The sequence below is a fragment of the Somniosus microcephalus genome, chromosome 21, assembly GCF_052327205.1.
Source record: "Somniosus microcephalus isolate GS21.2 chromosome 21, FLI_Smic_1.0, whole genome shotgun sequence".
NCBI classification, from domain to species: Eukaryota; Metazoa; Chordata; class Chondrichthyes; order Squaliformes; family Somniosidae; genus Somniosus; species Somniosus microcephalus.
The window spans coordinates 7,075,116-7,098,279 of record NC_141007.1 but is presented as its reverse complement, the minus strand read 5'-3'; the positions used below and the strand labels follow the sequence as shown (position 1 = coordinate 7,098,279).

Genomic DNA, 23,164 nt, shown 5'->3' with positions numbered 1-23,164 from the left:
GCCAACACCCAATTACTTACAAGAGCAAAAATGAGCCAAAATGGACCCCTGGGATATACCCCTTTCAACCCTTTATTAACTCTAATCTTTTGTTTCTTTGCATTAACCAACTTCCTATCCATGCTGCTTTATTTCCTCATACCATATGCCGAGTTTTCTAACAAGCCTCTTATTGAACGCCTTCTGAAAAAATCCATTGACTGCGTTTTGTTTATCTACACAATTAGTTACTTCAAATATCTCGAGATCGATCCAATACTTCTTGCCTTTAACAAATCTCTGCTGGCTATCCTCGATTAACTGGCATTTCTAAATGCTCACTAATTTGATCAAGAATTATGGATTCTAAAAAGATTTTGCCCACAACTGATGTTAGACTAACTAGTCCATAGTTTCCCAGTTTATTCTTCTCTCCCTTCTTGAATCAAGGTGTTAAACTACCTACCCTTCAGCCCTGGGCAATGTGCACATCTAACCCCAGAAGCCTTGCGTTTGGGATTCAAAGTGTTGCAACTACCAGGCCAGCTAGCTAGACCAGTGTGTACCATCTACAAGATCCACTGCAGCAACTCACCAAGGCTTCTTCGGCAGCACCTCCCAAACCCGCAACCTCTACCACCTAGAAGGACAAGCGCATGGGAACACCACCACCTCCAAGTTCCCCTCCAAGTCACACACCATCCTGACTTGGAAGTATATGGCCGATCCTTCATCGTCGCTGGGTCAAAATCCTGGAACTCCCTCCCGAACAGCACTGTGGGAGCACCTTCACCACACGGACTGCAGCGGTTCAAGGCGGCGGCTCACCACCACCTTCTCAAGGGCAATTAGGGAGGGGTAATAAATGCTGGCCTTGTCAGCGACGCCCACATCCCAGGAACAAATAAATAAATATTTTTTTCAAAAAGATCACAAGTGTTGGAAATCAAACAGAGACAGCTAGTGTGGGAATACACAGGTTAGTCAGCATCTGTGAAGGGAAAAGATGGGTTACCAGTTCGGACCTGACCCTGCATTGCTACTGAAAGATGCATTCACACACCCAAAATATTAAGCTGCCTTTCACTTCACAGATGTGTACTGCCCAGCTGTGCATTTTCTACTTCTGTTTGGGAGTTAGGATTTCTGTTCTGTTTTGCATCTCAGTTAGAAGATGTTGATGGGTGTCTCCATCCCTCCCGCACTCCTTTCACATATGGGTACACTGTTCCCTTCTTCTCCAGGAATATTTGAAACTCTGGCTCTCCAGAGTGTACTGAATGAACCATACTCCATGTCCCTCTCAACAGTCTGAATCAATAAGAAAAGAGATCAACAAATCTTTATTGAAGTGCCAGAATTGTAACGGGTCTGTCAGGTTTCCCTGGTGCTCCTCTCCGAGTGCTTACCAGATTAAATAAAGGGAAGACAGGCGGATTCATTGGCACTGTTGAGAAACAAGTTTCTTTCTAGCAGTGAAAGCAAATTAGTTGCACTTATTTGGTAATCATTTCTTAAACTATATTTACAACAGGATTGGCTCACAGGCAGATATTAAAAGTCAAAGATGCCTGCGGTTTTCCCCTCCTCTGACGCTTCTTCAGAAAGCCAGGATACTTTTCCCCAGTTGTTCCGGCTGAAATCTAATGTCTCTCAGAGAATGGCTCCCTATAAACAGATGGAGCCCACTGAAGCACAAAGCAACAAAAAAGAATGTTTCAACGTGATGGAACTATTTCCCATCAGGTACAAAAATGGTTAGGAAATTCAAGAGAGGCTTGCACTTTTTAATTGGGCATTGCAATAAACATGAAGAGGCCTCACTAGGCACAGAACACCACCTCGAGTCACAAACCACCTCCTCGGCATGACTGCCGGCAGCATTTGAAAGCCATCATCTACATTGAGTGACCAAGATCTGTATAGGCTGTTGCACTCAGCTCCTACCATCCCAAATCAATCCACAGAACTCCTCTCGGACAGCACAGAAGACACATGGAGATTTGGCAGTAAAAATACTTCTGTTTCAGAATATAACCTCTAACAAGGTACATAAGAACATAATAGGGGAAGGAGTAGGCCATTCGGCCCCTCGAGCCTGCTCTGCCATTCAATAATTTCATGGCTGATCTTCGACCTCATCTCCACTTACCCAGCAGCACGGTGGCATAGTGGTTAGCACTGTTGCCTCACAGCGCCAGGGACCCAGGTTCAAATCCGGCCTCGGGTGACTGTCTGTGTGGAGTTTGCACATTCTCCCCGTGTTTGCGTGGGTTTTCGCCGGGTGCTCCGGTTTCCTCCCACAGTCCAAAGATGTGCGGGTTAGGTTGATTGGCCCTGACAATAATTGGCCCTTAGTGTTAGGGGGGGGATTAAATACGTGGGGTTACGGGGATAGGGCTTGTGTGGGATGGCTGTCGGTGTAGGGACCGGGTGCTAGGGTTTGGATGATCAGCCATGAATGGCGGAGCAGGCTCGAAGGGCCGAATGGCCTACTCCTGCTCCTATCTTCTATGTTTCTATGTTTCCATATCCCTTGATTCCCTTAATATTCAAAAAACCATCACTCTCTGTCTTGAATATACTCAATGACTGAGCCTCCACAGCCCTCTGGGGTAGAGAATTCCACAGGTTCACCACCCTCTGAGTGAAGAAATTTCTCCTCATCTCAGTCCTAAATGGCCGACCCCTTATTCTGAGACTGTGACCCCTGGTTCTAGACTCCCCAGCCAGGGGAAACATCTTCCCTACATCTACCCTGTCAAGCTCTAAGAATTTTGTGTTTCAATGAGATCCCCCCTCATTCTTCTAAACGCCAGAGAATATAGGCCTAGTCCACTCAATCTCTCCTCATAGGACAATCCCCCCATCCCAGGAACCAGTCTGGTGAACCTGCGTTGCACTCCCTGTATGGCAAGTATATCCTTCCTTAGGTAAGGAGACCAAAACTGTACACAATACTCCAGTTGTGGTCTCACCAGGGCCCTATATAATTGCAGTAAGACGTCTTTACTCCTATACTCAAATCCTCTTGTAATAAAGGCCAACATACCATTTGCTTTCCTAATTGCTTGCTGTACCTGCATGTTAACTTTCAGTGATTCGTGTACAAGGATACCCAGGTCCCTCTGAATACCCACTCACTTAGGCTGTCTCTATCCCCTTGAAGCCTCCTTGTATCCTCCTCATAACATTACTCACCATTCAGGAAGGGATACCCTACTGAGGGTTAGCCACAGCTTCATCTTCCTCGTCCATCGAGGATCCCAGCAGGGAGTCTCAGGGGCCCAATATAAACTTTTAATCCATTCTAATTTGTTGATACCAACAGAGCTCATTTAGGTTTCTCCAATGAAGCAAAAGCACCAAGAACAGCGCTTTCCAAACTTGAGAGGACGACAATATTCAAACTAGAAACAGGACCGAGCTGCCTGGGCTTTGGGAGCAGGTTGCTAAGAAACGGAGTTACACGTGGCCTGAGGTTACACACCCCTGCCCTTAGGCAAACTACTGCTGAACCAACCAGGACAATAGAGGGACATCCGTCCATTCGGATGCCCTTTGGAAGGAACCCATGCAATCTTTCCTTTGCGTGGTGAAGAAAATTCTGCAAGCAGACATCTTCAATTTTTGACCACAGAAGTGCTATTGGAAATTGGTAACTGTAAAGGAAGCAACAAAATCAAAACTAGGGATTGCTTTCTGACCGAGTGTGCTAGTGACCCCACCAGGGGTCTTGCCATGTACGGAATTTAAGCACAAGGGGTCAAAGACAAGTAAATAGGAAATGCAGGAGGAAGTGTTTTTTTTTAAAAAGCTGGCGAGTATGTGGAACAGATTACTGGCACGGGTGGTGGAACAAGTAACCGCTAATGGGTTTCAGGAAGGTAATGGTCAACAAATGGGATCCAGGGTTATTAGAAATGCACCAAAGGGAGTCTGTGGGTAGGTGGGCTTGATGGGCCAAAGGGCAACTCCTGCTATTACTGTTACTGAAACAGATACTATGTGAAGGAGAGCCCTATAGGAGTATAGGAACAAGTTAAAAGCTGTCACGAGTACAAAAAGGAATTCTTTTAAATGCATCTACAGCACAAGTTATTCCTTATTTGTTGCCTTGAAGCAGTACTCTAGTTCAAGGCAAAATGCTGCAGGAACATTCAACAGAAGAGAAATAATGTCAGAAATAGCAAAGTACTATTAGAATCTGAATCCACAGGATACACTTTTTAGCACATCTCCCAAGTCTGTAGATAGAAATCCTAGGTATATACACAATACCACACCACCAGTAACTTAAAATCCTAGGTATATACACAATACCACACCAGCAGTAACTTAAAATCCTAGGTATATGCCATACTGAATACTTCTACATCTACATTTAGAACCAGTTGTGCTCCCTGTTCCTTCCCAGTTTCATGCAGTACCTCCAATGTCGACCATTTCATTGGAAATATGCAAACTGAAGGCAGAGGGTTTTTTAGTCCAGGGAGAACTAGAGAACCTCTCTTACACTCTAAAATATCATTAACTGTAGGACTGTTAAGCCACCTTGTCTAACATTGCTGTAATGAGAAGGTCAGAGTACATAAAGCCACAAGAGCTTTGTTCTCAAAGCAGACAGGCTTGTTATCTGGCACCTTAAAAACAGGAGCAGCAACTAAATGCCTGATGGGCATCACCATATTTGCACATTCATTCATTCATTGTAAACAAGCTCTTCAAGTTGTACCCTAAAGCATGACAGACAGTCATCTGGTTTCTGCTCTGGATCTAAAAACAAATCAAAGATGCTGGGGGGGTTTGGAAAAAGAGAGAGTTTGTTAAATTGGAAACTGGCTACAAGCAGTGAAACGTAAAGCTGCTTCTGAGAACTGGCAGGCACCGAGATTGGACATTCCCCAGATACCATCATGCAATTTATAAACTTGTCCCTTCTAACAGCACATTTAGTCATCAGGAAGTAGAACACTGGACACCGGATTGATCTTAGTGGATTAGTGTCTCCTCACAAGGGTTTGCTTTTAAAAGACAATGTAAAAAAGGTCTCAAGTTGTACAGATATACCAGATGCATAATTTCTGATGTGTTGTTTAAAAAGACAACTATGCTGGAGGATTTGAGCTACATTCCATCACACTGCCAAATCCTCAACAGGCCTCCACTATATCTGCCCTACCAAAAACTGTAGAAGCAGAATCCACAACAACTTTTAAAAAGGAAGTGGATAAATAGTTGAAAGAGTTGAGACTAAGTGTCATAGAGTCATACAGCACAGAAAGAGGCCCTTCGGCCCATCGTGTCTGCGCCAGCCATCAAGTCCTGTCTATTCTAATCCCATTTTCCAGCACTTGGTCCGTAGCCTTGTACGCTACGGCGTTTCAAGTGCTCATCTAAATGCTTCTTGAATGTTGTGAGGGTTCCTGCCTCTACCACCCTTTCAGGCAGTGAGTTCCAGATTCCAACCACCCTCTGGGTGAAAAAGTTTTTCCTCAAATCCCCTCTAAACCTCCTGCCCCTTACCTTGAAACTATGCCCCCTGGTTATTGACCCCTCTACGAAGGGGAAAAGTTCCTTTCTATCTACGCCCCTCATAATTTTGTACACCTCAATCGGGTCCCCACTCAGCCTTCTCTGCTCTAAGGAAAACAACCCCAGCCTGTCCAGTCTCTCTTCATAGCTGAAGCGCTCCAGCCAGGTAACATCCTGGTGAATCTCCTCTGCACCCTCTCCAATGCAATCACATCCTTCCTATAGTGTGGCGACCAGAACTGCACACAGTATTCCAGCTGTGGCCTAACTAGCGTTTTGTACAGCTCCATCATAACCTCCCTGCTCTTATATTCTATGCCTCGGCTAATGAAGGCAAGTATCCCATATGCCTTTTTAACCACCTTACCTACTTGTCCTGCTGCCTTCAGGGATCCATGTACATGCACACCAAGGTCCCTCTGATCCTCTGTCCTACCATTCATTGTGTATTCCCTTGCCTTGTTAGTCCTCCCAAAATGCATCACCTCACATTTTTCAGGGTTAAATTCCATTTGCCACTGTTCTGCCCATCTGACCAACCCATCTATATCGTCCTGTAGCCTGAGACTTCCCTCCTCACTATTTACCACTCCACCAATCTTCGTGTCATCTGCAAACTTACTGATCATACCTCCTACATTCATATCTAAATCATTAATGTACACTACAAACAGCAAAGGACCCAGCACCGATCCCTGCGGTACACCACTGGACACAGGCTTCCAGTCACAAAAACAACCTTCGACCATCACCCTCTGCCTCCTGCCACTAAGCCAATTTTGGATCCAATTTACCTTCTTGACCAGTCTCCCATGCGGGACTTTGTCAAAAGCCTTACTGAAGTCCATGTAGACCACATCAACTGCACGACCCTCATCCACACACCTATTCACCCCCTCGAAAAATTCAATCAAATTGGTTAGACATGATCTCCCCCTGACAAGTGGTAGCTCTTTCAAGAGACAGCATGGCCTCAATGGGCAAATTTTTTTTTTTTAGAAAATGCTGTTCAATTGGAAGGGAGGCAGTGTCTTTGGTTAAAAGATCTAGGTTGCCTCAAACCTTTGAAGATTACTATGGGGCTTTTTCTAATCAAAATCTAATCACAAATTACAAATCTAATCAAAATCTAATCAAAATGCACCAACATTTTTCATCTTGATTTTATTGAAGAACTTTACCGCTATAACAAAAAAGCTAAAACACATTTAGATTTCCAAACATTTTGAGATACTGGAATGTAAGTTTATAATTGGGTCATATTTCCAAAGACGCCCACACATTTTTTATTAAAAGGGTCCATTTTGGATTAGATTCTCTGTAGTTAAATGTCAAGTGTTGCCTTGTTGCTCACACCATGGACTCCCCACCATCACCCACATTAGACCCACAGAAAGCACCAGTGGATTTTAAAGTCACCTTTTGTTCTCTATTGGCTCTCTCTTACATTCAGCAACAGCTGATAGGCTGAGCCCTGAGATTTCCCCGTGTTTCAGACACATGCAGGCGTGTCAGTGCTTCCCTCCTCACCTCATGGAAACATTCTGCCAAAATGTCGAGTTTGAAGTTGAAAGCGTTACTCCAGCACAAGGTCCCAGAATGTGCAGAGACATCCCTCCACATTATTTTTTTTTAAATTCAGAGTTGGAAAAGATTTATTCAGAGCTACTTCCTTACAATTTAAAGACCAGGCAGCTGGCAGATTTCAGCACCTAATCTCAAAAAACCAGGAGATCGAACCTGGCCAAGGAGAGATATCTTTGCAAAGTTACAATATTGGGGGGGGGGGGGGGGGGCGCGGGGGGTAAGGGTAAAGCTAGGAAAGGCTCCCCATCACTACCAAGTTTCTGTTCCTTTCGAAAAAGAAAGCCTAGTGGTCTGTACTGTGCTCTAGCGCAGAACAGGGAATCATGCAGTCCTGTACTAAAGATCAATTCTGGGAGACCCGGATCCGGAGATTGGGCAAGCAGCGGCTTAAAATCCTCCACTCAGGCAACCTGGGACTCATGACCACTTGGTTACTGCTTAAACTGACTGAGCACTTGAACAAATATGAACTGATCAAACAGAGCCAGCATGGCTTTGTTTTGAGGAGATCAGCAATGAGATAGTGTCTATGGATGTTATATTTATGGACTTCCAGAAGGTTCCACACAAGTGATTATTAGCAAAAGTGAGTGCGCACGGAATTGGAGGTAGCCTTTTGACTTGTGTTGGAAGGCAGGAGACAGAGTGGGGATAAAGGGTATGTACTCTGATTGTTGTGATGTGACAAGTGGTGTGCCCCAAGGAGTGCGCAGAGACCTCAGCTTTTCACAATATTTATTAATGACTTGGATGAAGAAACAGACAGTTTGCATATCCAAGTTTGCAGATGACACCAAGTTAGGAGGGACAGTAAATAGTGCAGATGGGAGCAGGAAGTTGCAAATGGTCATTAGACAGGTTGTCAGTGGCCAAAACTATGGCAAATGGAGTGCAATGTGGGTAAGTGTGATGTCATCCACTTTAGACCCAAGATAGATAGATCAGAGTATTTTCTAAATGGTGAGAAACTAGGAACTGTGGAGGAGCTGAGAGATCTGGGAGCCCAAGTACACAAATTAAAAGCTAGTGGGCAGGTACAAAAAGCAACTAAAGTCTAATGGAATGGTGGCCCTTATCTCAAAAGGGTCTGGAATACAAAAGGAGGAAGTTATGCTTCAGTTGTGTACAGCCTTGGTCAGAACGCCATCCGAAGTACTGCGTTCAGTTCTAGACACCACAACTCAGGAAAGATATATTGGAGGGGGTTGCAGCGCAGGTTCACCAGAATTTAGAGGATTAAATTCTGAGGGCAGGTTGCATAAACTTGGCTTGTATTCCCTTGAATATTGAAGACTGAGGGGTGATCTGATCAAGGTGTTTACATTTTTTTTTTAAAGAATTTGATAGGGTAGATACGGAGCAACTATTTTCTCTGCTGCAGAAAACAAGAACAAGGGGAAATAAGCTTAGAATTAGAGCTCGGGCATTCAGGAGAAAAAGCAGGAAGCACTTCTTCACACAAGGGGCAGCCGAAATTTGGAACTCTCTTCCCCAGAAGGCTGTAGATGCTCCAACAACTGGAGCTTTCAAGGCTGAGATAGAGGCAGATAGATTTTTTGTTAGGTAAGGGTATCAAGGGATATGGAGCAAAGGCAGGAAAATGGTGTTGAGGTGCAGACCAGACATGATCTAGTCAAATGGCAGAGCAGGCCCGAGGGGCTGTGTGGCCTACTCATGTTCCTATGACAGAGGCAGTGAAAGGATAATCCATGTCGTTTGTCTAAAATCCACATACAGATCACACCACTAACGTAGCAACTGACAGCTGATACACAAACCACTGGCTATTCCAGTTTAATTTCATTAACGCTCCCACTCCATTTCAGCATGTATGATTAAAGATAAAGAAGTGATTGTAGCCACAACCTGGTCAGAATGGAGTAACACCCCCAATTAAAGTATAAGGGGGCCATGATCTGTCAGCCCGGCACTCCTCGAGCGCCGGGCTCTTCTGCCGGCACCCCGATCCCTAGTGGCCTAGTTGGGCCCTGGATTGCTCTGCGCTAGGCCCCTCCCCTTTAATCAGGGGAGGGAGGCCTGAAGTACCACGGCTCTATGTGCCGACGCGTGCGGCGCTGCTGCACGTAGCGCCGTGCTATTCCCTGGGAACGCCCCAAGAGGGAGGGGGAGCGTTTCCCGTAGTACCCCGCCTCCTGCTTGGGGCACTACCATTCAATTTCGGGTGCGGGGCTGTTAATGTTTTTGGGGGGCGCTAAAAGTAGTGCCCCGGCAAAGTTAGCACCCCAAAGGGGCGGGGCCGAATTTTTGCCGGTAAATGTTCATGCATTATGTAAAGTTTAAAATTCCATCTGCACAGATCACAGAATTGCTTTCTTACACAATCATTCTTTTAAGAACCTTTTAAAAAGATTGGCTGTAGAGGAGGTATTAGTGTAAACCCACGAGATGAAGTACTTTTGAAACATAAACAGATGTTACTGTCAGTACAATCCGTAGAGCAAGCCCCCTGGACGTCCCATCACGTGAAGAGGGGGTGTGTAATGGAAGGCTCGGTACAGCCTGCTGCTTTAAGTGCCACAATACTCCCAAGTGTGTGATGTCAATTCATTCATGCAGGTTATTCTCTACCGCACTTGCTCAGCAACATTCACAGTGAGCCCCTTTTCAATCGTATTTCTGTAGAAAGTCGCAGTTAATACACCCCATATTCTGCGAGCTCCCAACGCCAGGCCAGGGAGCGCTGCAATCAGACTGCACCCCTCGACACTGCTGCCATGTATATGCCACTTCTAGCTTTTTGAAAGACAGAAATGCAGAGAAACAAAGTATACAATCTGATGAGCAGTTACAATGATGACTACACACATTCTATTTGACAGACTGTCTGCAAATTCCTTGGATTTTTCTCAACTATTCAACTTCTCCAGCTTTGGCCATACGTTTCACTGCTGCTGTTAAAGGGTTAATGTGGCAAAAGACGTAGGATAAAACCTGCGAGAGATCACTTGTTTGATTTGAAAGTTGCTGAAAGTGTCATAGTTTGCTCACTCACCAGAAAGATCCTGTAGGCATCGATGCGTCGAACTGATCCCCAGCACGGGTCGGTATCGTTGTGCTTTATTTTGCTGTCAGCACTGCATGACTGATTCCCACTAAGAAAAAATGGAAACAGTGAATTTTGTCCCATTATTAGCAGAAAATATGGTTTGGGGCCAAAAACAAACTCGGCTCTGTTGAAGCCATTTTGTTTTTATACAAAACACAGAAACATTCAAGTACAATATTATTCACACGAGGAGTTGTGAAACAGCCCCATCTGCCTGAAATTTATTCTGAAGGTCAATGGGCTCAGTGTCGCATTGCATACTCTCCACAATGCATTTTAATAAGATTGCCAAACCTTTTAAAACAATGCGACTGTTACTGATTTAGTCACAACTAATCAGTTTAAAATTACAGTAAATTCAACCTGCACTCTTCTGTAGTATAAAGTGACAGGATTCCATTTAGTCCATGTTGCTGCAATGATTTATGTACAAATTTACAAAAACTGTAATGTTCCCAGTCCTAACTGCATCAATGAGAGAGTCGAGGATAATAACCGCAGAGGACAGGACACTGGCACTCTTACAGACTACAGCAATCTGGGCCCTGCAATTCTCAAACCAGCAAGGAGCCACCTGTTGTACGAAAGTGAAACTGCCACTCTACAAAGCCCAAACCAAGTCGGATACCTCGCACCCAACTGGGGATAGGAACAGGAAGAGGCTATTCTGCCCCTCGAGCCTGTTCCACCATTTAATTAGACCATGTCTAATCTGTACCTTATCCTTTAATACCCTTGCCTAACAAAAATCTATCAATTGCAGTTTTGACATTTTTAATCGACTCCCAGCCTCACCAGCTTTTGGGGAAGAGTTTTCCAGATTTCCACTACCTTGTGCTTCCCGACATCTTTCCAATGTGGGGAAAGACAACCATCCATAATGGTGAACGCAGGTGAGCATTTCACCTATGTTTGAAACCATTTGTCGTGTCAGATGACAGATTAAAAGAACTTTACTGGTGAAAACCAATGGTATAGAGTACACATCTCAGGAGGGTTGCTTCCCCTCATGGCACCCCCGTAAGACGCTGCTTTTCATGTTTTCAGTGCGGTGGAATAGTTTACTCCTACCGCGTGCGAGGATTCTGGGAATGGAGGGTAATTTTGCCATTGCACCCTAGAAGGAAGATCTCCACAAGAGTCAACACAGAACCTCAGAAGTAGAATTGAGACATTCTTGAAGAAAAGGGGGTAAATTTTTCACAACTCCCTTTTAAAAGGCAGAGGTTTCTCATTCAAGGTGGTAACTGACTGAAATGAAATCCAATTCTAACCCCAGGGTGTAAACTGCTGTGGAAGGAGAGCAATGGCTTCCCATTATTTCAAACTAATGTGTTACACTATAAAACATAATGTTGATGGTGTCATATGATATTGCATATGGCTTGTGCACCTCTGAAAGTTAACCCTTTTTAAACTCAATGTAATCTCATAGCAAAGTCGTAAATTAAACCAAAATCCTTTCTAGGCCAAGTAGGTAAAATTCTCAAAATGTTATGTTCATCCACTCTAAAATGTAATTAGTGCCGTGCCAGTTAGATACAACTGGAGCAAAAGGGACCGGGGCTGGATCGACCATTCGGTGAGTCAATCCTCAACACCCAGCGTTGAAGCACGGCTCAGAAACCAGCCTTTATTTCTCTGAAGTCAGTCTAGAACAGTGAGCCTGGAATAGCCTTTGAAACAGAGGTCTTGCTTTCCCTGTCAGTGAGAGGGAGGCTGAGGCGTTTATAGGCCGAGGCCTGAATACATACAGCCAGACAGAAATAAGATTGGTGCCAGTTAGTTCAAGGGCTTCTAACTTTGAAGTGAGTTTAACCCATTACAGGGAAGGCAGTGGCATAACTTATTTCTTGTACCATGGAAAATAACAAGCAGCGATAATAGATGTCTCTCACTGAAAACTGTATGCAAGAACATAGTATCCCATACACACAAGGGGCCTATTGTTATGGTTGCCAGGACACACTATTGTTTAACTGAATAATGGGCTGTAAAGGTGTTCTCCAGACCATACGGGGCTCAAGTTTCACTTACAAGAGTGACTAGTGATACCGATCCCAAGAGAATATCTACAATCAACCTGTAAATCTGCAACAGTGGGCTAGCTTCTGATCCTGCCAAGGTGGTAGTAGTGAGCCTTCTCTCTGCACCGCTGCAGTCTTCGTGATGGTGGTGCTCACACTATGGTGTTTGGCAGGGCTTCTTATTAATGAATTCTCCAGATTGTTTACAGCTGACTGGCTTGCTCTTCAGAGGACATCATGAGTAAATCGCCTCGTGGTGTAGGCCACAACAGGTAGCGATGGAGGCCACAACAGATAACGATGGCAGCTCATTAGTGAACCAGTTTGGTTTTTACAGCAACCTGGAAGGTTTCATGGTTACTTTTTTCTGGTGTTAACCCACAAATTGTCAAACTGAATTCAATTTCACAGCTTGCGATGGTGGGATTTGGACTCACGGCCTGTGGGTTGCTAGCCCAGTACCAGAACCAGTACATTACCGTACAACTGGGCAAGATTAGCACACAACAGGACAGGATTATCTGCGATTAAAATTGCAGAAAGATAACCCATTCAATGCCTTTTAATTGGTACATTATCTTACAATTTCTTTTCTAATATATACGAGAGTACCTGAGCTACCCAGTACAGTGCTAAATACTACAAAATGACCTAAACCAGAAAGTGGACCGAAAACAAGGGGAGAAACTTGCAAAAGAAACAGATCGATGTCTTCCTTCAAACTGAAATCTCATCTTTTTGTGATAAATCTTTAATAAGCCAAATTTAAAATAAAACTGAGCTGTTTTAGGAAAGGACTTTGTTCAAGTGTGTACATGTGAGGGGGGGGGTTATGAATGGAGTGAGGGAGACAATACACAGATCGTTCGAGACATCCATGGGTTTCAGGAAGTAACAAGCCAGTCGCCCGGAAGCAAGGTATTACATGTTAACTGCATTCGAAATTCTCTCTGGTCTTGGAGCCACTGGATGAATATGAACCTTGCAAACACGCCAGGATATTGCTTTGGTCCAAACTAGGATATGCAAGTTAGGGGTTAGACGTCGACAGATTTTGCCTCAACTGCCCGAAAGCCAAGATTGATCTAAAAACATGCTTACACAGCTAGTATGAAAGAACTGTCCAGTTCAAAAGCCGGTGTAGACTGCGACAAGATCTACTGCCTATCCCTAATCTATAGCTCCCGCGCCTCAATCATTTGTGGCAACTTCCACATCGTGACGATTGAGAGAACTCCCACCTGGCACAGGCACACCCGTTAATCAAAATCTCAGTTAAAAGCTTTGGAACAGCAATCAAGACTTTAGACAAAGTTTAAAGTTGTGTGTAAAGTTTTGGTTTCTTACATACAAAGCCAGCCAAGCACACCCACCACCAGCAATGGCTTATCTTTCAGCCTCTGCAGTCACTTCCAGAGTTCCCCAAGGATCTATCCTTGGCCCCCTCTTCCTCATCTACATGCTGGCCCTCATTCACATGATCCATGGCCCAGGGTCAGCTGACAATGACCAGCTCCAGCTCCTCTGTGCACCAGACTACCAGGGGGATTTTCACTGGCAAGTAAAGGTTTACTCAAATTCAGCACGTGGAAGACTGAGGCCATTATCTTCAGCTCCCTTCCACCGACTCCATCCTCCACCCCAACCACCCATTCGGACTGAAGAGATGTTGGCAGAATTTCAAACCCCACATTCTCTTCATCACCAAGATCACTTACTTCCACCTCGCCCTTCCAGCGTAGGCAGAACCCTTATTCACACTTTTTTCACCTATAGACTAGAAAGAACCTCTGCAGCATCCTCCTGCTGCCATCCCACCTTATATGCTCTATAAACTAAGTTCTGCTTGCTCATCACGCCTATCCTCACTGACCTACACTGACTCCTCGTCTCCCAATACACTAAATTTAAAATCTTCAACCTCAGCTTTGCTTCCACAATCTCAGCCAATCAATCTGTGCAACTTTCCTCCAGTCCTCCAACTCTGGTTTTCTATGCAGCCCCTTCCCTTCACGCCAGTAACAGAGATGTTAGTAGCCTTGGCCCAACTCTTCAACGCCCTCTCCAACTAGAAAACCTTCCAAAAAAATCAGCATTGCAACCAAGTTTTTGGTCATGCCTCCTAACCCCCCACCGTGGATCAACATCCGTTCCTTTCATTTTTCCCCGTCTTTGTAAAGCACCTCAAGACATTTTCTACATTAAAAATTAGTGCACGTTTACATTGTGAATGAATGCTGTGCTGCTGATAGCCTGCTGTTTCCGTGTGCTTCAGTGTAATTAAAACTCACAAATAAATGAGCATGTTTTTGGCCTTTCTGTGACACTACTTTTCATGGCATGAAGGTACAAGCTTTGGACCACAGGGGACAGGGGTCTGCCTCTGGACACCGCAGTCGGGAGAAAGCCCACACTGTCAGGCTGTGTGCTGGAAAGTACTTGCCTGGTTTGGTCATGTTATTTTCTAATTCTATAAATATCAACACATGGGTTAATGAAGCATGTCTCTTTTTTAACCAATCCTTTACTGTTAATTATATCTCAAACTACAATGAGGGCAAAGTATGGTTAACAGTTAGAGTTTCAGTTTAGCAGCTGCTAGCAAATTGGGAGTGTGTATTTTGGTGCTACTGTATTGATGGGAGAAGTCAAATGAAACCTAATAAAATGGAACACTAATAGTTATTCTGTTTTTACTCCATAATCAATTTTCCTTTGACTCATCTTATTTCTTTACTTTAGAATAACTATGATCATTCATCATAAAATTGCAAAAAATAGGATTGAAGGGGTCAGTAATAATCTCACTGACTTTGCAGCTAAATGAAGGGCAAGAGCATCAATCGAGCACTTACCAGACGACTTCAGTAAGGGAATATGGGACGGCAGCTGCGTAGATAGCCAGATCCCCATAGAGGTAGATGATGATGCAGATGTAGAACATGTTGACTCCCACTGTGGGGAAAGAAACAAAACAAATTAAAGATGCTGCAACCCATATGTGTTCTCAAACCTTTGTGCAAAGACAGATGCTCTTCTCTGCCACCAACTTTATTTTCAGTTATTGGCACTTGATATTGAAGTGAGGGTTGCCAAGAATGACCTGTGCAGCAATCTGTCCTTTTTGTCTTTGTGCGCATCGAAGAGATTAGTCACCACACGCACTGTCAAAAGTGAAACGGGTAACTTTCCTCATGCTACATACTTTCCCCCCCCCCCCCCCAGTGAATTACTAAAACACACTATTTATGATGTATTTTCAGGGTGTGACACAAGCCCAAGTGTGATGGATATCCTGTATACCACAAACTGGCAACAACCGTCTTGTCTAAGGGGCTACTAGTGCACAAACAGTACGGTCTAATTAACAGCAGCTACGCGCCCCGGGTATGACCCGCAGTCTCTACCCAGCTCAGCCAGGGCAATGGTTGAGCACTACTGGTCTTCAGCACCCTGGGGCAGGAAAAACAATGCCAGCTAATGTTCCTGCTCTCAGCAGCTCAATGAGCGACTCCTGGAAAACCAGCCTTTGTGGACTTTGGATATGGATAGGATCGGGCTCAGCTGCAAATATCCTCCAAACACCAGGCTCAGATACTGAAAGGCCACGTGAATGAAGTTGCAAAAGGTTGCCAGGGTCCTTAGAATGGACCCCCAGTGGGTCAACATCTTCAAGAAAGAATATTGGAAAACCTGAAGACAAAGACATCCATTCTAAGGTTGCTGCCAGTGCTGCTCTCAACCAACCCAATTGCCTGAACTCTTAAGCATCTTTTTCCTCCCTCTGACACAGTGCCTGGCTCCCCACGTCACCTTCCACTTTTCCCTCCCTCTGACACAGTGCCTGGCTCCCCAAATCACCTTCCACTTTTCCCTCCCTCTGACACAGTGCCTGGCTCCCCACGTCACCTTCCACTTTTCCCTCCCTCTGACACAGTGCCTGGCTCCCCACGTCACCTTCCACTTTTCCCTCCCTCTGACAGTGTGCCTGGCTCCCCACGTCACCTTCCACTTTTCCCTCCCTCTGACACAGTGCCTGGCTCCCCACGTCACCTTCCACTTTTCCCTCCCTCTGACAGTGCCTGGCTCCCCACGTCACCTTCCACTTTTCCCTCCCTCTGACACAGTGCCTGGCTCCCCACGTCACCTTCCACTTTTCCCTCCCTCTGACACAGTGCCTGGCTCCCCACGTCACCTTCCACTTTTCCCTCCCTCTGACACAGTGCCTGGCTCCCCACGTCACCTTCCACTTTTCCCTCCCTCTGACAGTGTGCCTGGCTCCCCACGTCACCTTCCACTTTTCCCTCCCTCTGACAGTGCCTGGCTCCCCACGTCACCTTCCACTTTTCCCTCCCTCTGACACAGTGCCTGGCTCCCCACGTCACCTTCCACTTTTCCCTCCCTCTGACAGTGCCTGGCTCCCCACGTCACCTTCCACTTTTCCCTCCCTCTGACACAGTGCCTGGCTCCCCACGTCACCTTCCACTTTTCCCTCCCTCTGACACAGTGCCTGGCTCCCCACGTCACCTTCCACTTTTCCCTCCCTCTGACACAGTGCCTGGCTCCCCACGTCACCTTCCACTTTTCCCTCCCTCTGACAGTGTGCCTGGCTCCCCACGTCACCTTCCACTTTTCCCTCCCTCTGACAGTGCCTGGCTCCCCACGTCACCTTCCACTTTTCCCTCCCTCTGACACAGTGCCTGGCTCCCCACGTCACCTTCCACTTTTCCCTCCCTCTGACAGTGCCTGGCTCCCCACGTCACCTTCCACTTTTCCCTCCCTCTGACACAGTGCCTGGCTCCCCACGTCACCTTCCACTTTTTCCTCCCTCTGACAGTGCCTGGCTCCCCACGTCACCTTCCACTTTTCCCTCCCTCTGACACAGTGCCTGGCTCCCCACGTCACCTTCCACTTTTCCCTCCCTCTGACACAGTGCCTGGCTCCCCACGTCACCTTCCACTTTTCCCTCCCTCTGACACAGTGCCTGGCTCCCCACGTCACCTTCCACTTTTTCCTCCCTCTGACAGAGTGCCTGGCTCCCCACGTCACCTTCCACTTTTCCCTCCCTCTGACACAGTGCCTGGCTCCCCACGTCACCTTCCACTTTTTCCTCCCTCTGACACAGTGCCTGGCTCCCCACGTCACCTTCCACTTTTCCCTCCCTCTGACACAGTGCCTGGCTCCCCACGTCACCTTCCACTTTTCCCTCCCTCTGACAGTGTGCCTGGCTCCCCACGTCACCTTCCACTTTTCCCTCCCTCTGACAGTGCCTGGCTCCCCACGTCACCTTCCACTTTTCCCTCCCTCTGACACAGTGCCTGGCTCCCCACGTCACCTTCCACTTTTTCCTCCCTCTGACAGTGCCTGGCTCCCCACGTCACCTTCCACTTTTCCCTCCCTCTGACACAGTGCCTGGCTCCCCACGTCACCTTCCACTTTTCCCTCCCTCTGACACAGTGCCTGGCTCCCCACGTCACCTTCCACTTTTCCCTCCCTCTGACACAGTGCCTGGCTCCCCACGTCACCTTCCACTTTTTCCTCCCTCTGACAGAGTGCCTGGCTCCCCACGTCACCTTCCACCCCAACATCTAGGTTGGGGGTAATCCTCTGCGGTTGAAGCTCACCTGCACACTTGGGCAGTGTACAGCCAACTTCACTTTGCAATTGAGTCTCAGTCCAAAAAGAAAAGCTTCTGTTCCCCATTACAGGCAGGCTCCACCTTCATAAATAATACCAGGAGTCGTCTCCTGGGTATTTGATTATATATCCAGGTCCGAATAATCGCGTATAATTCATTATTAAGGGTTTGTAACTGAGATCAGGGTTTTTAATGGTGAATATCAGTAGTAATCCTGAGCAGGGATCAAGATAGTAATTTGCTGCTACTTACATACTGCTATCAGTATCTCTCCGCACCTCACTGTCTAATTCCTCCGCATTTTCAAGATTCATTCTCAGACAGAAGCATCAACTCTCCACTGTATAGAACCAGTATAACCAAACAAATATTGAAACTAATTGCTCAAGTCTGCTTTTTTGAGGCATGTAGTGTATTGCATTGTCCCAGCTCTGCTCACACACCAGTAGAGATTAGGCCTTCAAACTTGCTTTGGTTTTCCGAGCCAAGATCCTCTCTCTCAAAGAAGAGTGGGGTAAAGGTTAGCTATTCACAGTGGCAGAAGGTGGGTAGTGGTGTTCCACAAGGAACCACCGTTGTTCACAATTTACATTAATGATTTAGACTTTGGAATCAAAAACGTAATTTCTAAATTTGCGGACAACACTAAATTGGGGGGGATAGTTAATACTGAGGGCTGCAACAAATTACAGGAGGACATTAATAAACTTGCAGAATGGGCAAATAATTGGCAAATGAAGTTCAACAGATAAATGTGAGGTATTATATTTTGGTAAGAAAAAAGGTCACATATTACTTGGAAAATAAGAATCTAAATGGGGTAGAAGATCAAAGGGATCTCGGAGTACAAATACACAAATCACTAAAAGTAGCGACACAGGTTAACAAGGCCATAAAAAAGGCAAATCAGGCACTCGGGTTTATTTCTAGAGGGATTGAATTGAAAAGTAGAGAAGTTTTGCTAAACCTGTATCGAACCTTGGTTAGACCACACTTGGAGTACTGCGTACAGTCTGGTCGCCATATTATAAAAAGGATATAGAGGCACTGGAGAGGGTGCAAAAAAGATTTACAAGGATGATACCAGAAATGCAAGGTTATACTCATCAGGAAAGGATGAACAGGCGGGTCTCTTTTCTCTTGAAGAGAGAAGCCTGAGGGGTGACCTAATAGGAGTCTTAAAAATTATGAAACGTTTTGATAGAGTAGACACAGAGTGTTTCCACTTGTGGGGAAGAGCATCAATATAAGGTAGTCACCAAGAAATCCAATAGGGAATTCAGAAGGAACATCTTTACCCAGAGAGTGGTGAGAATGTGGAACTCGCTACCACAGAGTGGTTGAGGCGAATAGTAGAGATGCATTTAAGGGGAGGCTAGACAAGCACATGAGGGAGAAGGGAATAGAGGGTTATGCTGATAGATTTAGATGAGGAAAGACAGGAGGAGATTTAGATGAGGAAAGACAGGAGGAGATTTAGATGAGGAAAGACAGGAGGAGGCTCGAGTGCAGCATAAACGCCGGCATGGACTGGTTGGGCCGAACGGCCTGTTTGTGCTGTATATCCTATGTCTTTGTCCCATCCTTTATTATCAGGGCTAACCCTCCCCCCTTCCATTCTGTTTATCTCTTCTAAATGTCAAGTATCCGGAAATATTTCATTCCTAGCCTTGGTCACTCTGCAACCACGTTTCCGTAATTAAAATCAGACCCATTTATTTCCATCTACGCTATTAATTCATCTATTTTGTTGCAAATGCTTTGCGCATTCAGATATAGTGCCTTTAGCTTTGACTTATTTCTCTTTTTCCCTGATGTCACCTTAGTCACTGATGCTCTCTGTTACTCTCTGTCCCTTCCTGACCCACTCGGCTTTTTTTTACCCAAAACTCTACTCTACAACCTTGACATTACTCTCGCTGCTTTTAAATTCACTCTTTCCTGAATCCCCTCACCCCCCTTCATTAGTTTAAAGCCCTGCCTACCGCCCTAGTTATTCGATTTGCCAAGACCCAGTTTAAGTGAGCCCGCCCCAGTGGAACAGCTCCCACTTTCCCAGTATTGGTGCCATGCCCCATAAATCGAAACTCCTGCCTCCTACACCACTCTTTCAGCCACACATTTAACCTTCTAATCTTTTTGCCCCTATGCCAATTTGCACGTGGCTCAGGTAACAATTCAGAGATTATTACTCGTGAGGTCCTGCATTTTAATTTCTACCCTAGCTCCTCAAATTCTCACAACTGAACGTCATCTCTAATTCTACCTATGTCGTTGGCTCCTAAGTGGACCACAACAACTGGATCCTCCCTCCCTCCCACTCCAAATTCTTCTCCAGCCGCGAGGAGATATCCTTAACCCTGGCACTGGGCAAGCAACACAGCCTTCGGAACTCTCGATCGCAGCTGCAAGAGAACAGTATCTATCCCCCTGACTATACTGTCCCCTACCACTACAACATTCCTTTTCACTCCCTCCACTTGAATGTACCATGGTGCAGTGGTCAGTTTGCTCATTCACCCTGCAGACTGTGCCCTCATCCACACAAGCAGCAAGAACTGTACACCTGTTGGATAAGCGCAAAGGCCGAGTCTCCTCCAGCACTGCACTTGGGGTCCCCTCAACTACCCGAGTTGCAGTCACACCCTCCTGTCCCTGACCACTAACCAGACCTGCACCACTACCTAACCCAAGGGGTGTGACTGCCTCCTGGATCAAAGTGACCAGGTAGCTCTCTCCCTTCCTGATGCCCTGCAATGTTTGCACCTTGGACTCCAGCTCAACAACTCTGAGCTGAAGTTCCTCGAGATGCAGACACTTACTGCAGACATGGTCGACCGGGATCGCGATGCTCTCCACAAACTCTCACATGCTGCATTTGCGGTACACCACCTGCACTGCCATCCGTTTATAACCTTGTTTTATTTATTAATTAAAGTTTATGTATTTAATTAACTTAGTTTAGTTTTTTAACTAATTACTTGATCTAGTTTGTTATCGGTACATGAAATTCAATATTTACCTGTAACACAAACCACTAGTATTGCAGGCAGAATGCAGCAGCTCCTTTTCCCTCTGCACCGAATTCCCAATCTCTCCAAATTCCCAACTTTTATACCTGTTTAGGTGCACTCTGTTTAAGACCACTCTCAAATTTACTCCATAATAATGGTGAGCGCCGATAGCCTCACCGTTATTCCAATCGCAAAATCCAGGCCTAAATGTCTACAGGTATCTGTGCAGCCACCAGCCATTCTGCAGAAGGCTCAGTGCCAGTCGATGGTTACAAGTGAATGCAGAGACACTGCAGACAAGTACATTGAATGCACTGCCCAAGACAGACTTTAGCAATGAATGCTTTGAAGCCTGTGAATTACAACACTTCAACAGAACAGGCTTTCTTTAATATATTGTCCAGTTAAGTAAAGGTAGGGGAATTTTGGCACATTGCAAAATAATGACATTTTAGGAATGAATTTTGCCCATTGGTATGAAGACCTATAGGCTGGGTTAGAGTCCGCAGCGATGTTACACCGACCTTGCTGGACCTCAATTATGAAACTTTAAGAATGCTGAACTTTTATTTTATTGTTTTTAACATATTAGTTCTCTATTGATCAATGTCTTCACTTGGATAGAGAACAGTTTGTATCACAGTTCCCCATTGTTTAAATGAGTAGTGTAAATCAAGTCGCTGCCCTACAGAACTAACTCTCATTCAATGGTTACATTTTAAACCCACTAATTATAAAACTATCTTTGTAATTTATGTTCCAGTTCCAAGACATCCAGGAAACCAACTGTTCCAAAAGATAGATAGCAGCCATGAGATTTTCAATCATCCAGTTAGATCTTCACGGGTTAGTTCACATACTGGAGGATGCACGGAAGTGAAAGAAATAGCAGGAAGGTCATTAGAAAAAGGGGTCATTGCTTAGCCTTAGGAGTTGATTAATCTTTTATTAGTATAAATGTGTGAATTCCCCACACTCCCTTTAACAGTGCGGTGTTAACGTGAATGAATTGACGAGCACTGCACAACAAAGGACAGATTCAAATTAACGTTCAAGGACAATTTACAAGACTCCTGAGTTAATTTAAGAATTTAAAACAGACAAATCTTATTTGTGTACAACTAGAACAGATTTCTTTACTATCAAAGATTCAAATTAATTCACATGATGAGTTACAAGGTGCAGGGCAGTGCCATAGTTTGATTATGCCATAAGGGCATGGAGTATATGAAGAGAGAATGAATCAACCGTTGCACTGGAGAGAGGCACAAAGGCACTGTGCAGAGAGAGCAAACAATCTGAAGAAAACTGGAAGGAAAAAAATGAGAAGGCAAGACTAACTGCAGTACAGATGGAAAGGAAACTAAACAGCTAGAAAGTCAACTGTGATGGGAGGCCATTTAATGGTAATTTATTTGAACTACAAAAGTACTAGAGCAAGTCTAAAGGTCTAAATATCAACAGCAATGCCAACTCAATTAACAAAATGTTTTAGAACAAGAGTTCCTGAGGCGAGTAACATTGCCTCCAGTGCTGCAGTTATGCTAAAACCCATACTGCTGATCGCTCAATGTGATGATAATGAGTGAGCAACAGCTTCAAGAAATTTAAGAAAATAAACGTAGGGTGGGAGCCAGAGTAGGAAGGATCATCCAGAAAAGAAAACTGGACTGGAAGAAATGGCATAGAACAGGGATGAGCTGAGCAGGTATAGAAAAACCACATTCGGACCAGAAACCTCCCTTGGAATCATCAGCTCCTTCCCTATACATCAGAGTAACTTCCATTCAATAGGCATAGACTTGGAGCCAAAGGATTCAAGAGATGGAATGAAGATTGGAAAGAGAAATAGTTTGATACACTAGATTGCTGTTATTATTTAGAGCGGCACCAATAGGTACAAGTGGTCAGACTTTCCATCAACAAAAAGACACGGCAGACAGAATTGAGAAAACTGCCCGAGACCTACAGCCAATTTGCAACTGGGAGATGGAATAGAAACATAGAAGATAGGAGGAGCAGGCCATTCGGCCCTTCGAGCCTGCTCCGCCATTTAATGAGATCATGGCTGATCATCCAAATTCAGTACCCTGGCAGATGCTACTTAATAAGGGTCATGTGTATCGGCAGAAAAACAAACGCCATACAGCAGAACGCTGAGCTACTGTTCATTATTTGTAGTCATCAATGGTTTTCTAATATAACACATCTGATACCAAGTTATTCTAATCATTTGCATGGAATTAAATTGCAGAAAGCAGAGTAGTGGTGAACGGTTGTTTATCAGACTGGAGGGAAGTATACAGTGGTGTCTCCC

General features: G+C 45.2%; 1 protein-coding gene across 1 annotated transcript in view; it reads right to left on the bottom strand.

Moving 5' to 3' along the window:
* slc38a12 (solute carrier family 38 member 12) overlaps positions 1–23,164 on the bottom strand; it is a 303,056-nt gene that overhangs the window by 172,963 nt on the left and 106,929 nt on the right. The window contains exons 7-8 of the mRNA XM_085963226.1: positions 15,051–15,150; positions 10,115–10,214 (exon numbers count right to left, since the gene is read on the bottom strand). Of these exons, the coding sequence (XP_085819352.1) occupies positions 10,115–10,214; positions 15,051–15,150 (200 nt within the window). The remainder of the gene's footprint in view (positions 1–10,114; positions 10,215–15,050; positions 15,151–23,164) is intronic.